We start from the raw sequence: 16757 nt of genomic DNA on the forward strand, positions 1-16757 counted from the left end.
GCATTCTGTTTATATATATATATATATATATATATATATATATATATATATATATATATATATATATATATATATATATATATATATATATATATATTCTGGTAAATATACTTATGAATACAAATGGGTTACTTATATCTATTATATTGTTATTAAACAGAACAGAGAAGTATCTATACTTTAGCTTGGTTACTGACCTGCTTGAGAGTCTATCCACATAAAAATACATTTTCAATGCACAATTCAGAGCTATTCAGCACTGGGAAACATGCTTATGTGCTTTCTTTGTAAAAGTGAAATATTGGTATCAATATGTCATGTGTGTAAAGAAAAAAGTTGAAGTCAAGACATAAGCTAGCAAGCCTCACTTAGTGTAACGACTGAAAACAGAGATCTGTTCTGAAAGGAAATGTAAAAATCAACTGTTTGTATTCTAAAGGGGAATTACATGTTGGGACTATTTCCTGCCCAGCACCAGAAGGGTAACGTTGCAAATGTAAGAGGTTTCCTTGCACATCCAGTCCAAAAAAAGCAGGTGGTGAGTTTATTGTTCAAAGTTCAAAGTTCACACTGTAGTGCTGGAGTATCTACTTAAAGCTCATTTAGATGCGGTTGAACAACTGTCATTTATTTACTTCAGACTTTGCTGGTACAAATGTTGCATAATCTATAATATCACAAAACCATATTTTAAATATGTTAATCACATTTTTATTTTTTATTCTTTTTTGGACGAATGCGAGCAGATTGTAACATGATGTGACAAATGAGACCTTATCCATTACTCTCAGTCGCCTGTACAATCCTGTGGATGATTTGTTTAAGTTGTTTGATGCTGCCGGACTGTGGATTTCTTTATTAAGGACTGTGAGGGATTTTCTGCTCTCTTTTTTATTTCCTCTACACCTTACAGGCTTGCTACAGGTACTATCACACTAATGGTAAACAAAAGTATATTGACACACAGCTTAGGACAATGATAAGGCTGATTAGTAAACGTGTCAGGGTTTCACAGATGGGTCCATAGCAAGCATTTATCAAACAAGAGTTTAATATCAGCATTTAATATACATTTATTACACATTTTAAATAAATATTCCATCCTTAAAATTATTTTACAGATCCTCAAATAAAAATATATTTATATATGTATAAAAACAGACATTCAGGGGCAACAAGGACACAAGAGGGTGAGCGGTAGTTGGTGTGTTGAGGGGTTCCTTACACTTCAATGCACTTTGCACAAATCAACATTACAGTCAGAACAGGAAACCTGTGATTATCAAATGTAGCTGCCACATTGTTCCATCAGATGCTATTTAAGCTCTGTTCACTTGAATTGTGTGAATAAAATACAGAGGGATCCAAGACAGGATACAGATATCTAGCAAAAAACCTAAACACTGCAGTGTTGCCATCACGTGCTTATTCAATGTTTACTGAACCCCAACGCTCTCCAACGCAGTGTGTGACAGTTTGTGACTCTGAGCGCAGTGTTCCCTGGCAATGCGGTCAATCAGGGCCCTTCAAGTCTCCTTGAGCAGCAGGCAAGAGTCCAAAAATTGACTCCACTGGTCTAATTGAAACAAACAAACAAAAACAACAGCACAATGCACTCTACTAAGGTGTCCCCGATAAGGAAGACAAGGAGTTATGTGCATCTAAAAATACACTTACAAACAAAACTATTTTGTTTTTTTCTTTTTACACAGGTCAGTACTAAGTCTGGAGTAAAAAAATAGATTTCTCATGGTTTTTTGTCTATGAACAGCTTTTTCTTTTACTTTGAGAAAAATAGAAATCAAACTACACATTAAGATATAGTAATGCTCAGTATAAAAAATGTCTCTAGAGGTTCTTTTGGAGAGTAGAGGAGTGTGTCAGCTGCTGGTTAATCAGTCAGTCTTTCAGTTTCTCCACTTTCTCTCTGTCTTTTCTATCTTTCTCCTCCTCAGCGCCCTGACGAGTATTGTGTACGTTTAGTCCTTTGACTGAAGGGGTAGTGGATGAAGTCGAAAGGGCGGTGGTGGCTTGAATGGGCGGGCTGCTGCCCCTTCGGCAGCCTCTTCATGAAATGGACCTCACGTTGGTGCTGCCGCGTCCGTGAGCCCTTCCTTGGCCGCCCACGGCGTGTGAAGGCCATATACCAGCCCTCGTAGCGGGCATTCCTCAGTGCTGTGTAGTTGTTCTCCAGGACAATCTCGGTGAAGATACAGTCACGGCCTTGTCCATTTCTCTGCAGACACACAGAAAAACAGTCGGTGGGAATGCTCAGAGAAGACTCCTTGATGGAGATTTACAGATGGGAAATATCAGATGTATAAAGATTCCCCTGTGCAGCCTGCCTCCTGCATGCTGCTCGCACACAAACGCACGCACGCACGCACGCACGCACGCACGCACACACACACACACACACACACACAGCCCTCCCCTCATACATGAAGCATATGCTACATTCATTACAGATCAGAGAGAGGGGGATGACAGTAAGCAATGACTCTTCTTCCCCTTCAGAAAACATAAAGCAGCCCTTATGGTGTCAAGGGCTGCAGGACACATCCTCCAGCCATGAAGCCTTAATCAGCCCTTGATTGTCACTTTCACTTCTAGTTTGATCTCCTGTTGCATTTGTGGCTAAATAGAATCAACCAGGTCTGCTTAAATTAAATCGATATAGCCTTAAATATACCTAACGAGTCCTCTGGTGTGATCAGCTATGGTCCTGTTAAATTGACTAAATCAGTGCAGGATGGGTGTATGACCTCCAGTTGGTGACATCAAGATAAAACATCATACAGTTTGCATCAGTGATACCATGACACCATTGACACAGTGCTGGCCTACTGTAACAAGCACCCACCTTTTGGGACAAAACAGCACATTAATAATAGTCATGACACGCCCCTGTGCACATACATACACCCGAAGACACACGTTTTGTTCATTCTTTCTCTGTACAAGACCCACAAACACACACGCGTGCACACACACGCACACACACACACACACACACACTGGGACCAGGGCAGGCTGTGACTGGGCTGGTAGCTAGGGGCAGATGGTGTACGTGGCAGGGTGCTGGGTGGGTGGAGGGGAGTGCGTGTGTGTGTGTGTGTGTGTGTGTTGGGGTGGGGGTGGGGGGGACTGTTTATTAGCCATCATAGTGACAGAGAGTGGGGCACTGAGATGGCCTGAAACAAACACCTTCACTCACATAACAGCAACATCAGCACATTTAAACCTGAACCTGAAGCCTTGAATTATGCAACTACTGTTTTGTGAAACAAAAATCATGTATGTCATTAGTGTCAATTAGCCTCAACCCGCCTTGTATTCTGGTAATAGAATCATGAACGAAACACCTTACATTATAGAGCTGGTAATCATAGCAAACATCATGCTAGAAATATAGCATTATCTTCTACCATAATGATCTAAAGAAAGCCAAAGAAGTGGATTTGAAGATGAGATCTGGACATTGGAATTATTCTTTAATTTTCACATTGTCAGCAAATCCCACAAAAACACCCAAACCAGAAATGGGTTACCTCTCTACTCTGTCTCTGCAGATTCCAGCCCCTTGCTTTGAGCTTTTAAATTGTGCTTTAGTCTTTTACAAAGGCTCAGTAATTTCTTTCAACTGCTGGTCACTGTATTTTTCAACAAATGTTACACAAGCAGGAGGACTACACATACACATTTGGTAAGAGGAGCAATATTTGTGTTTGGTTATACTTGTTAGTATGATCATTTCATTGTGAGTGTTGATCTCTTAAAGGGATTTGTTGACACTAGAAAAATGTAGAACATTGTGAAAGCTGATCTAGAGCTATATATAAGAAGGAATGATGAATCTGCTGTGCAGTGATATTGAGCAATGATCCAACACTTTTGATTCACATGGTCACAGGTAAAATATTACCAGCTAATTCAAAATGATGTTAATTTGCTCTGTTTAATGTGAATCTCACTAACCCTGAACAGGAATCTCCTGGATTTGGCTGCTTAATACTTCCCATTTTGCTCTGATGCTTCTAAAACATCTCATTATTTACACCTTTTGAAAAATGTAATCCAAGATGTTTGCATGGAATACCAGAGCTGATGATGTACCAGAGGCTTTCATTTATATTCATATGTCTCTGTGCTCAATAATACAACTTCTGCTCTCAACAGTTTGCCTTAAGCTTTTCCTAAAGAATCAGCCAGCCGTTGACATTTTGACCTCAGCTACAATACGGCTGCAAACCTTTTGGCTCTGCCTCTGTTGGCTGAGGTCAGCATTTCTCCTCACCTTGCCGATGAGCTTCCCCCTCTTGTTCATGCAGATGTAGAAGCCTGTCTCAGCTCCCTTGATGCGCACTCGGCTCCCAAATGTGTCTGTTTCCACAATGAGTTTAGCTGTAGAAATAACAGAAATACTTTTGTTAGCGGCTCCAGCTGAGAGCAGAATGTGATTTCAGTAAGACGTCTCTCTTTGGTGCCTATCCTGAGTGAATGACTTAACAATGAACAGAGGTTGACATAAAAGCATCAACAACACATGCTGAAATGCTATAGTGTGTTTCCAAGCATGCTCTCTCTCTCTCTCCCCTCTCTCTCTCACACACACACGCGCGCACACACACACACACACACACACACACACACGCGCGCGCGCGCGCACACACACACACACACACACACACACACACACACACACACACACACACACACACCAAAACCTCTGGGACCATTCCTGGGGATTTCTGCTGAAATGCTTGCAAAATGATAAAACCACGTGTCTCCTGATTCTTTGAAAGCTAAAGAGATGATCCTGGCAGGCCCATCAAGAATTCCTTTTCAAATAAATCTGCACTGACCTCACACATCAAGGGTTAGCGTCATTTACCTCTATGTCCTGAGAAGCACTGAAAGTAACCGGAAATATGGACAGTTCACTAAGCATGATTTTATAGATCTTTGTGCATTTACGGCACATTTTTGAGTGGCACAGTGATTGGATATTGATCCAGAGCAGTAAAAGCCAATAGTAGATGTTCTGTTTTAATCAACACTATCTAATAAAACTAGTCCCCTCTCAATTCATGTGACCTTAATAGATTCTTGGGACTAAACACATGCATACAGTTACATCCTGCACCAACTGAGCCGCCTTAACTCTAAATGCAAAAAGTGTATAGGCTGTTCTGGCAGCACTGCTCGACAAGCAGTTCTGAGGCTGAATGTAGAGGGGCTGGAGGTGGGGGCGAAGGGGGGAGAAGGCGCTATGCAGGAAATGTTCAATGTACAAGTAAGATGACTTCTAATGGCTCTTCCAGACCTGCAGGATCTCTGGAGGATCACCTCCAGTACCATGTACAATCCAGCCGACAGTTTCTCTGAGCCTTTCCCCCTTCAGCAGTACAGACTGAGATCACAAACACTTTTGTCTGAAAATTTCAGCATCTTGATACAAGACAAGACTGACACGATGAATTGGACTATATATGACAAATTCTGCAGTTACACTGATTTGCATTAGAAATATCTCTTGCTATTGTACAATAGAATAAAAACATTATTATTGTAAATTATTAAAATGTGACTTTTCTATGGTGAGTTACTTTTCATTTATGCTCTTAGGATCCTCTCTATTTTGCACTGCTGATTTTACTTGTTGAATAACATAAGGATATCGGCATTGTGCCATGTTAGGAAAAAATGCTGGGAATAATTTCAGTGACAAATTAAAAAAAAAAAAAAGTAGCAGCAGAAGAAATTAAATATGGAAACTACATTGTAAAAAATCAAAACATTAGAAAAAAAAAACTAATTCAAATCTAAATATTGAATACTTTAATAGTACACATTTTGTGGCCAGGTTTAGCCGGGTTTGAAAAACAAACAAACAAACAAACAAAAAAACAGGTGGCGTAAATGGAAAATTAATGTCGCCTAATTATTCTCTGCGCTGGTAGGACATTTCAAGTAAAAGAAAATCATTTTATGAAAACCAAACCTTCGAAATTTAATGAAAAAATAACCTTTTATTTAGACTGCCTCGGAGACTTTTCGGTTTAGGCCTAGTACAGAAGGAAGTGCTGTGTGCGTCGCGTCTCTTACCGTGAACATCTCCATCCTCGGCCATGGCATTGATCTTCTTGTTGGGCAGGACCTGCACGTGCTTGCCGCTGGTCCGGCTGTACAGTTGGTAGATCCGGATCAACCTGCGGCTCACGCGGTCCGTCACTTTGCTCTGCTCGCTTACATGCTGCGTGAAATTAGGCGGGGACTGATTGGTTACCTGTCAGAAATTAGATGTCATCATAATCATCAGTATGTGTACATTTGTCGTTTTTTTGTCATTTGATTTAATTTACTGACATTTAAACGTGCAAGGATACAAAAATCCGGAGTGAATTACTGAGACTGAAGCCAATTGTGTGTCTTCTGGTTTATGTAGGAAATGGTTTAAGCACTTAAACACAGAGGTTAAGACACCCTAACGCAACAACAGCTTTGTTGTTGTTTTCTCTCCCCGAATGACAAGCGTAACAAGTTCCAGGAGAGCTGCTGCCAAATTAAATTAACAGCTTCCGAAAAAGACGCACTGTGTGATTACAGGTTGTGCAAACAGGAGAATGCGCACCACAGCGTGCAGCAAAAAACACTTAATGAACGGGAAAATGTTCCAATTCTTAGTCTCAACGAAATTAGACGGGATATAGGGAGAATACATTTTTTTTTTTTTCTCTCTCTGCACCGCGCTCTGCTGTGATGGAATGACTGCTGCTGATGGAAACATTGGCCCTGCGTACTTCGAACCCCACGACATTTTTCACAAGACTCGCAAGCATTTCCCTCTGCCCCTCTGCCCCGCCTGTGCCCACGCGTCCCGCGCCAGGGCCGGTATGTTCGTCAGCAACCTGCCAGCAGGCCACGCGCCCCGCTGCCCGCACGCACCGTGGGAGTCATCCCATATTTTTCTATCACATAATGTTGTGACGATCCCTCACCTTTCCCTCTCTGACTGCCATATGTTAAAAAGATACTTGAAGCGAATCCTACTTTGACCGCACAAAATAAATATAAAACACACATAACATTTCTATAAAAAGAAATAAAAGCATTGACATACCTGAGCGTAGTAGCAAAATGCAAATACATGTAGAAACCTGCGAGGAAGAAGAAAAAGAAGAAGAACATGCGTTAAGCCACTGTGGAGCTGCATGAGGCAAATAGTGACGCAGGGACTGGCACTCACAGGTAGCTGAATCTGTATGTGAGTGGTCGCATGTTGGATGGAGGTGAACAGGCTCTTCCACTTAATTCTGACCGGGATCCTCTGAGAATTGCAAAGTCCACCTGGTTTGTAACAATCAAGTCCAGACACAAGTCCACGGAAATCCACAGAGAGGTCAGAGGTGTTGACAGAGAGGCTCATGCGCGCACGGCAGACACATTCATCATCAAATCAATGTCCATCACAGGCAACCTCCCGCTTCGCTCAAACAGCAGTGACACATTAAACCTCTCATTCAAATAAAGAATGTTTCTGTCGGAGGGACACACACACAGTCTAAGTGCACTTGCAGAAGTGGAGCTGTCCGTTGAGGTGTTGGAAAGGCGCTGCAGGGTTTTGTTCTCTTTTAAGAACAACTTTCTCCGTGCTGTCAGACTGCTCCTGCTGCTCTGTAATCCCTGTGGTACTCCTTCAGGTGTGTGTGCTTCCGGGCTCCTCACTCTTCTCACAGTGGCTCGATGCTGCTGCTCCGCTTGGCTGTGACAGTACTGCAGGCAGGACGCTCCTTCTCTCCTCGCTCTGCTCCCATCCCACACCACTCCCGTGTCAGCCTTTCGCTTGGCGCTCACACACCCCCTGTTAAAATGGCAGGCTGATCAGCAAAGAACAAGCCCCCTTTTTCTGCAGAACAAAAGCGAGCAGCCCCAGCCCCACTCCTCCCCTCCCTCCCCCCGATTTGAAACATCTCTTTACCTGAGGAGCCCTTCACATTTGGTAGAGGGCAGAGGGGGCAAGGAGGAGCCTGCGCCGTCCCCCGCGCACTGCCATCGCCACAGCTCTGTAGAGGACACCACATACAAAACGAGCACATCTCTGCATGACCATACACACATCTGAGTCTATCAGCTGTTGGTGATGAATGGTCAGCTGTAACCTTGTGACCCTCCTGCTCAGCCCTCCTCTCCTCTTCATTAAAACGCGCTCGGTTTTTGGGATGCAGCCAGTGGAGCTGCTCAGTGTTATGTACTGACAGAGTAAAGTTTGAGACATATTAAAAGGATTACAGGCGATTAGCGTTTTCTAAACACCCCCTCCCTTCAGCTGATAAAGAGCGCTTTATTCTCTCTTTACAGATTTAACTCAACCACAGAGGAGAACACTACTGTAAACACTCACTGACGGCTCTATCACACAGTCACACACTAAATGGACTGGTGGAAAACAGCAGCTGAAAACGTCAAAGTGAATCATGGAGCAGACAGCAGCGGTTGAGTATGGCACATTCACACATCACACGCTGACTTTAAAACATTAATTATCAGCACCCCCCACCTCCCTCATTATAGCCACCATTATCAGCTAAATTTTATTTAATGACTTGGCCATTAATTAGTCTGCTCAGTATCGGCGTCAGTGAGGACACAGAAACTCAGTCTGATTAATAAAGAGTTTAATGCGTCATTAAATGAACTGTGAAGGCTTGAGATGGCCCATTGAGAACAGCACTCAGCTCTGTTTGTAGTGTAAAACCAGCTCATCCCGCAGAGTTAAGATTTAAGGTGCAGGCCAAGCTAAAGATGGCCTCTTTTTATTATTAGTAAAGCGTTTCTTTACATGTTACTAGTCTCAGCATATTTAACAGGCTCAACCACCAGAGATGGTTTCACTGTTAGCCTGTCATACACAGCTGAGCCACCAGTGGGCGGCCTAGAGGATGTGATTAGATGTAGTCAGGGTCAGTTACCCCAGTGTCCTTGCTGGTGTAATATGACAGATGGACATGAAAAGTATGAAGTGTGTCAGTGTGTGTAAGATGATGTGCTAAAAGGTGTTGGTGATTGACTTAAACCTCTACTGAATGCTACTGAAGCCTGTGTGTGTGTGTGTGTGTGTGATGAGTGGCAAGTAGCTGCCACTCTGTACCCTGGCTCAGGGCCTGGCTGCCCTCCCCTTAACCCCAGGAGCCCTGCATCCATCAGCAGCCCTACGGGGGGCAAACACCCTTCCCCCCTCTGCTCCTACTCTACCTCTCCCTGCTCCTCCACTCATGACCACAGCATCAGCAGTGTGGGCTAATGAAAAACCTATTTTTACGCATGAAATGAAAAATGAATGAATATTTGACAATATTCATGCTAAAGAATAGTCCATCATTTACATTTTTTAATTCAGATTTTAGAATTCCTCCAGAATCACATTCTTAATTGTCTATATAGCATTTGTTCCTCTGTTTTATTGTACATTTTTGTGTATCATGTTAAATATATTGCATTTTAATATGTAGTGATTTTGTATGGCCACTACCTTTGTCAGATCTCTCTTGTAAACCAGATTTTGATCTCAATTGGACTTCCTGCTGAAATAAAGGTGAATCTATCAAGCCTAATCCATTATCAAACTCCATTGCCCTGTTTCACTCTGAACCACCCGTAACAGCTTAACTGTAACTTAAGCTCACCAGATATGAAACAGCCAACCATTAGGAAAACACTAAAAGACTACACCATATGAAAACAGGATTAGATCTTTACATTTTACATTTTATTTAGATCTGCATCAAACTGTAGTCACTCACACTCATACTCAGCCATTCTGCAACTTGACATCTATTCCATGTCTGGATCCCTCCTTTGTTAGGTTTAATTTTCATTTCTTTGTGGCTTTCACCTTTCTAAAAGAAAACATTTTAAAATGTGGACACGGAAAAAGCTGTTTCTGTCTGCTTTGCTGTTTAGCTCATTTCCAATAAAGGCTACTGACTTCATTTCGATTGGACAATAGGCCTCATGTTGACTTTTGTTCACTCAAGTAGGTAAGCTAAGTACATGACCGAGATCTGTCTGCTGAATTGCAGTAAAAGGCAGCTGACTTTACCTATTTACCATCACACTGGATGAGAGCACAGTTATCAAAGATATTGCCCAGCCACTTATTTTTATTCAAGGGATCCATGGTTTGAAATAGGGGAGGGCTTTCTTGCCACTATGATGAGGACAATACAGGGATCGGACCTGAATGACAGAGTGTCATGATGGCTGGAGAGGCTGAAATTGGATTAAAATGCTGAACATGATCACTAATGGATCTCCAAACTTCACTGGGAAGAACGTCAGGCTCCTGCACAGCCCTAACTCAGACCTGATATTCCTGCACTGCACCACTCACCAGGGATATCTGTGTAAATCTATGTTGCAACTTGATCATGTCGGTGGTGAAACTTCTGAGATGAAAAGAGAGACAGAGATATTTCTGTCAGAAAGGCTAATGAGTTTGTGGAGTTGCAGGACCCAGACTGGGTGTGTGACTTGACTTTTGGGGCAGATGTGCACAGAAGACCACATTAACTTATTGTCTGTCTGTTCAGGAATAGTTCATATTAAACTGGTCTTTTCTTCATTCAGTGCTACAGGTCTGTTCTGCATTTGGTGCTAAAGTTTAAGTCAGTTGCACAAGTAAAAACAGAACAGAAACTAATTTGAGTAAAATGAATGAATGAATTTCATGAATATGACCGTGCATTTATTCATACTGTCTGTGAGCATAAATATTTTCTGCATTTATTGGTGTAAGTATATCCTATAATCAGAGGCGCCGCCAAGGATTTTGGGCCCCATGAAAAGAAATCTAAATGGGCCTTTGTATAAGACGGCAAAAAACAATTTGATGCCGTTTTATATCAAACTATGCATTTTAATGATATTTTTGAACATTCTATTGTAGTGATAGCTGAATTTGAATTATATTATATATACACATACATATTGTATTTTTATTTCAGAACTGTTTTTAATACATGAAAATCATTCTGAAATAAATATTGATTATAGGCCATTTTATTTTCACCCTTTGAAAATGACATTACTGTCTTCTGAAGGCCGTCATGGGCGCAGTTTTTGAGATTATTTAAGCCACGAGCATCATAGAAATCTTGAAATTGGAATGAATCCGCTGACACCAAACATGTCATACTACCTTACTGGGAAAAGAGCTAAATATCGCTCCAAATTTGAACTGTTTTTACCGCGAGGTCCGCGACCTCGATGTGAAATGATTACTTGTAATAATAACTTTCAGTCAGCACTTAATGAGGGATGAGATGAGAACCAGGAACCTGCTGCTGTTGATACTGAGCTAGACTCATGGCTGTCTGACTGCTTTCAATCTTCACAACTGCTGACATTAGCTTTAACTGTTCTTAAACTGTGTTAACTGTTAACTGTGCTCACCTTTCCTCTGAAAGAAATGTGTGAGAGTTGTCTTCCCTCTCCTTGCTTTCTTTTCCTCTCTGCCTTTTCCTCTCGTTTAAGGCTCCCTGATTTTGCTTTCTTGGGTAAAGACGTGTCTTGATGAGCAGCAGCCATTCTGCTCATTAAGCTGTTTTGGAGACGCATCTTCTGCACCTGCAGCTGCAGGGGTGGACTGAACCATTATGTACTGTAAAGGGGTGAGAGGGGCCTCAGACAGACTCCACGATTTTGTCATACAGAGTAAAGTCTCTCATCCAATTTATTCTGCCAAAGTTAGTTATGACACTAATTACTTAGAAATAAAAAATGAAGTAAAAACAAAATTTTTATTTCAGGCCTTTCAAGGGCCCTGTCCCCCATTGGGGCCCTGGTAATCAGTCCCACTTTTCCCCCCAGTTCACTGCCCCTGCCTTTAATGTTATGTAATGCATTTTATCAGTGATCTGTGAAGTAGTGGGCCTACATATCAGACATTTGGCAAGGTACAAGGTATGATGTGTACCAAATTCATGTAGTTTATCATAATTATGCACAATGTGTTCAGTGTTTTGATTCAATTTCTCAATTTGTGGACCTTTGCTTACATTCTGTTAATCAGTGTGGCCCTGTGGAGAAAGATGTTGCTCACCCCTAGTCAAGCAGAGAGGGTGTGGTATGCTGTACAGATTGTAAATCCTCCTGAGCCAAACATGTGATATAAGGTATTGGGCTATATAAAAAAAAACTGACTTGTAATGAATCAAAATAAATAATAAATTAGGAAAGTTTAAACAGAAAGGATGGACGATCAGTAGAGAATTACGGTAACCTTTATTGGGAGTGATTTATATTGCTGCTCCATCTTATCACTGAAGGTTTGGAGAAATTTTTATATTCTTCTAATATTATGCTAAAAATGACCAGGACCTTTAATTTAATTTGTTCAATTTAGAAAAGTTACTATCCCTAGGTTATTTAAATGAGGTCAGGCTGAATTCAATATTAACCTTCACTGTGGTTAGTATTGTTAACATTATGGAAAGAAACAACCATGACTTACTGTACACATGTAAGAAAAGAAGAAAGAAAAGAAAATTTCGTGTACGTTTTCTGCAAATAACAAAACCAAGGGTTCTCTTCAGAGGTAGGTGGTAAGGAGTTACATTTAATCCGTTAAATGTACCTGAGTAACTATTTTGGGTAAATTGTACTTTCAGGAGTACTTTTAATGCAGCATACTTTTACTTGAGTAGATTTTTTGAGAAAAATCTTTCACGTTGACTCTGTCACATTTGGAAACAAGGTCACAACTAATGGCATTTTTAAAAATTTGATATTTTATGCATTCATGTACCATCTGTTAAGAGGCAGGCGATCAGCTGTTCCCAGGTCTGCTGGTGCTCTGTTATCGATCCTGCCATGTCTCCACATGACTCATTTCAAAACAGGAGTATGACTTTAAAATCATGCTAACTACTTATATTTACAGATGAATTAACAGGGCACAGTGCAGCAGCTGCAGGTGGATGAAGTCAGTAGAACACAAGAGAACCCATTCCTGTCAGAGAGTTGTGAGTGTGTTTGGTGTAGTGATAATTTTGATTCAATATGCACACAGTATATCATGCTTCAAAAGTACTGCCACTGTTCCCGCTTTTTCCCCTAAAGTAACATATCAAGCTAACTGTTTTTGAGCACTTTGTGCCATGCACTGACTGGTCATGCTTAGTGGTGTAACCTGATGAAAGAAGACAGAGAAACAAATTATTTTTATTCACACAGATATTATACCCTTAAACCACTTGTCACTTTATTCAATCTTATTGTGTATTTTTTATTTCAGTTTTATGCTGCTCACTGTTGGTTTACATTCTGTGTACTTAGTAACTTGTTTATTTATTAATTTACTATTATTTATTACTTTTGTATTCCTTTCTCACTTTGTTTTACTACTGTTGCACGACAATTTCCCTCGGGATGAATAAAGTTTTCTTGAATCTTGAATCTTGAATGACAGATGATGACTGACTGTTTTTTAAGCACAGGTGGTTTTCTTCAGGTCTAAGAAGTAAACACAACTGCATTAAATATACAATGATGAAACATCACAGATACAGCATTATCTAATAATTCACCCTAACCACTTCTGTACTCTTGTCATCCTCATGTGATTGGACGGATTGGGGGGCTCACACCTGATTATGCTGGGATCTGAGATATCTGTACTGGAATGATTGAACTTGTACTTGTAGACACTGTAACATGTGGACAATCTTTATATTTACATTTTGAAAGAACAGACATGATCTATATGCACAAGATTTGCTTTGAATTAGTGGTTCATTCAAGATGGGTGGACTGATGATAATAAGAACCAGACATATTTAGATCAAATTAGCTTTAAATCATTATAATGTATTTATTTACATTGAGTTAAAGACAGAAGATGTATAGGTTACACTAAATTCTTGTATTCTTGTACAGTATAGTGAAAGACAAACCAGTGCTCTGTGTAGCAAAGACGTAAATAAACATTATTTATCAGGCTTCTGTAACACGTTACAATACAGCACACAAAATTGTGAATAACTAAAAAAAGTGTGGTTAGAATCATGAATGACCTTATATCTATTGAATTGTATCAAGTAGTTTCTGAATAACTCTGGATAGATAATGATTAGCTAACCATGAACAGACTTAGAGAAACCATAGTTTGATTTTTTAAACTTTTCTGTGTGTATGTATCTAATTAAACAACACGGTTGCTGTCGTCTCTACCTTGGTTAATTGTGTTTTGTTGTTCTGCTTTACTTCAAAAACAATTACAACTCTGTGGTCCTCCAGCCAATTTCCCAGGGTGAGAGAGAGAGAGAGAGAGAGAGAGAGAGAGAGAGAGAGAGAGAGAGAGAGAGAGAGAGAGAAACTTTTACCAAAGTTAAAGGATTTTAAACCATCACAATCTGTAAAAAATCTGGGTGTGATTTTTGACTCTGAGCTCAGTTTTATTCCACACATCAAAAATGTAACAAAGACAGGTTTTTACCATTTTAAGAATATAGCCAGAGTCAGCCCGTTTCTCTCTCAGGCCAGCACGAAGGCGCTGATGCATGCTTTTATCTCTTGTCGTTTAGACTATTGTAATGCCCTGCTCTCTGGCCTTCCCAAAAAGAGCATTTCGAATCTACATTTATTGCAAATCTCAGCTGCACGAGTGCTGACGAGGACCAGAGGGCGGGAGCACATTACACCAGTTTTAAAGTCGCTTCATTGGCTCCCCGTGTGTTTCAGGATTGATTTTAAGGTTCTTTTACTAGTTTTTAAATGTCTTAACAGTCTTGGGCCTTCTTATTTATCTGACCTGCTTTTACTCTATCAGCCCCCGCGGACCCTGAGGTCCATGGGGGCTCAAAGAAAAAACATTCAAACTTTGAAACATTCCCAAAGATTGGAACTTTCTCACAACAGTTCCTCATTTTCATAGCATTCATAATTTATGAACAGTCACAGTTCAAATATTCATACATTTTCAGCCACTTTCAAATTGTTACAATGGTGTGTATACGGCTGAATGTTGACAGTCAGAGTGAAGGACTCAATCAACGGAGTGGGGATGAGTTGTAAAAAAAAATCATAACCCTTGTCCTCAGCTGGCATCAGCAATGCAATCGGAACAAAAACTTGCACCTAAGTGCACACACACACACGCCCCCCCCCCCCACACACACACACACATACACACACACAAACACACACACACACGCACACATACACACACACACACACGCACACACACTATCCAACATTTTAGTGAGATTAAACAATTCTTTTTTCATTCATTTGAGCCAGAAACTCCATTTAAATATTTAAATATTTCCAATCAGTGATTCATATGAGATTTATATTCAGAGTTTTTCATTATATATTTTTCATTCTCACTGTAACACTCTTGTCATACTCCAGTAGCTGTTTCTTGACACAAATTCAAGCCATGTTATAAATCCTTCATTCTCACCCAACTATTAGGATCTTTCATTCACTTTGGATGCTTTTTATGCTCTTTTAGCCTAGTCCATTTCAGCTTTCTTCCTTTTCAGCTTTTTCAAATACTTAGCTTTTTCAAAAACAACACTGAAAAATGTCCCCATTCATCCTTATGGGGAATTTTTCAAATTTCTTTCTGCCACTTCTTCAGCACATGTTCAGCTAGAGAATCATTCAACTATCAAAACGTTTCAGTTTTGTTCTTTTCAGCTTTCAGCCTTTCTGCATTTTTCAAATATTCAGCAGACTCCACTTGACTGTTCTCACAGCTGCTGGATTATTGAATTATTGAATTAAAGGGGACTATTGGACCTTGGTGGAGGTAGTCGGGCTACTAAGTCCTATTCTAGTTTTCTCACTTTGTTTAATTCAACAGTTCAAGTGTCTGTATAACATGACATTCGTCTATTACAATACAACTGAGAACAATATTGCCTAAAATGAAAAAAATTGGCAAATTTAATTTCTTTACATGGCTAATAACATCGAGTAAGTATGTCCATGAATATATATAACATATTAATTACCATCTAATAACAACAACAACAACAAAAATAATAATAATAACAATAACAATTATTATTATTATTATTATTATTATTATTATTATTATTATTATTATTATTATTATTAATAATAATAATAATATAGTGTACCCCTAGTCACAGCAGCTGACTTCTTGCTTCTTCAAAGAACATTTTGTTTGTATAGTGCCTAGCGTTACAGAGCATACTACAACAGATAGCATGCTGAGCAGAAACACCTCTGTATGTGCTCGTAGCTCACGCACCTTCAGTGGAGGACTGTGCCATAGTGTCTAGCACAGGCATGAACAAAGCTTAAAGCTTCTCTGCCTTAGCTTCAGTCCCCTGTTGCTGGGCTGCTTCACATACATTCTATACACACACACACAGACACAGGTGAGGCAGTAAAAATACCTGGCAACCTGCCGCTGATGAGAATTAATAAACAATAATAAACATGTACTGTCACAAACAGACTCAAATGTACTTAGAGACACAATAGGACTATTTTATAACATAATACTATGCTTTTAGATGCACACATGCAGAGGGAAATGTATTAGAAATAATCAACCATTACATCAGCACCCAGATATTCATAAATTATAGAACTAAAAACACACAAAGTACTAAGCATAGCCACTTCCCCAACACACAATGATGCGTGGGTAAGATGGAGAGGTAGACAAATATAAACCACCATGGGAAACTGTTTTTATTCCACATTTTTATTTCTAC

General features: G+C 40.1%; 1 protein-coding gene across 2 annotated transcripts; it reads right to left on the bottom strand.

Moving 5' to 3' along the window:
* Positions 1–946: 946 nt before the first annotated feature.
* On the bottom strand, positions 947–11580 carry fgf8a (fibroblast growth factor 8a). Of its 2 annotated transcripts, none has more exons than XM_037122679.1 (7): positions 11455–11580; positions 7982–8066; positions 7250–7864; positions 7124–7160; positions 6109–6256; positions 4298–4404; positions 947–2236 (listed from the first exon to the last, which is right to left on the bottom strand). In XM_037122679.1, exons 3-7 carry the CDS (start codon positions 7279–7281, stop codon positions 1952–1954), a joined length of 609 nt encoding a protein of 202 aa, XP_036978574.1. In that variant the 5' UTR covers positions 7282–7864; positions 7982–8066; positions 11455–11580; the 3' UTR covers positions 947–1951. The 2 variants fall into 2 exon arrangements, with proteins under 2 accessions (XP_036978574.1, XP_036978573.1); XM_037122678.1 differs by having other exon boundaries at positions 6109–6289.
* Positions 11581–16757: the final 5177 nt, after the last annotated feature.

Source organism: Acanthopagrus latus, chromosome 15 (genome assembly GCF_904848185.1).
Source record: "Acanthopagrus latus isolate v.2019 chromosome 15, fAcaLat1.1, whole genome shotgun sequence".
NCBI lineage: Eukaryota > Metazoa > Chordata > Actinopteri > Spariformes > Sparidae > Acanthopagrus > Acanthopagrus latus.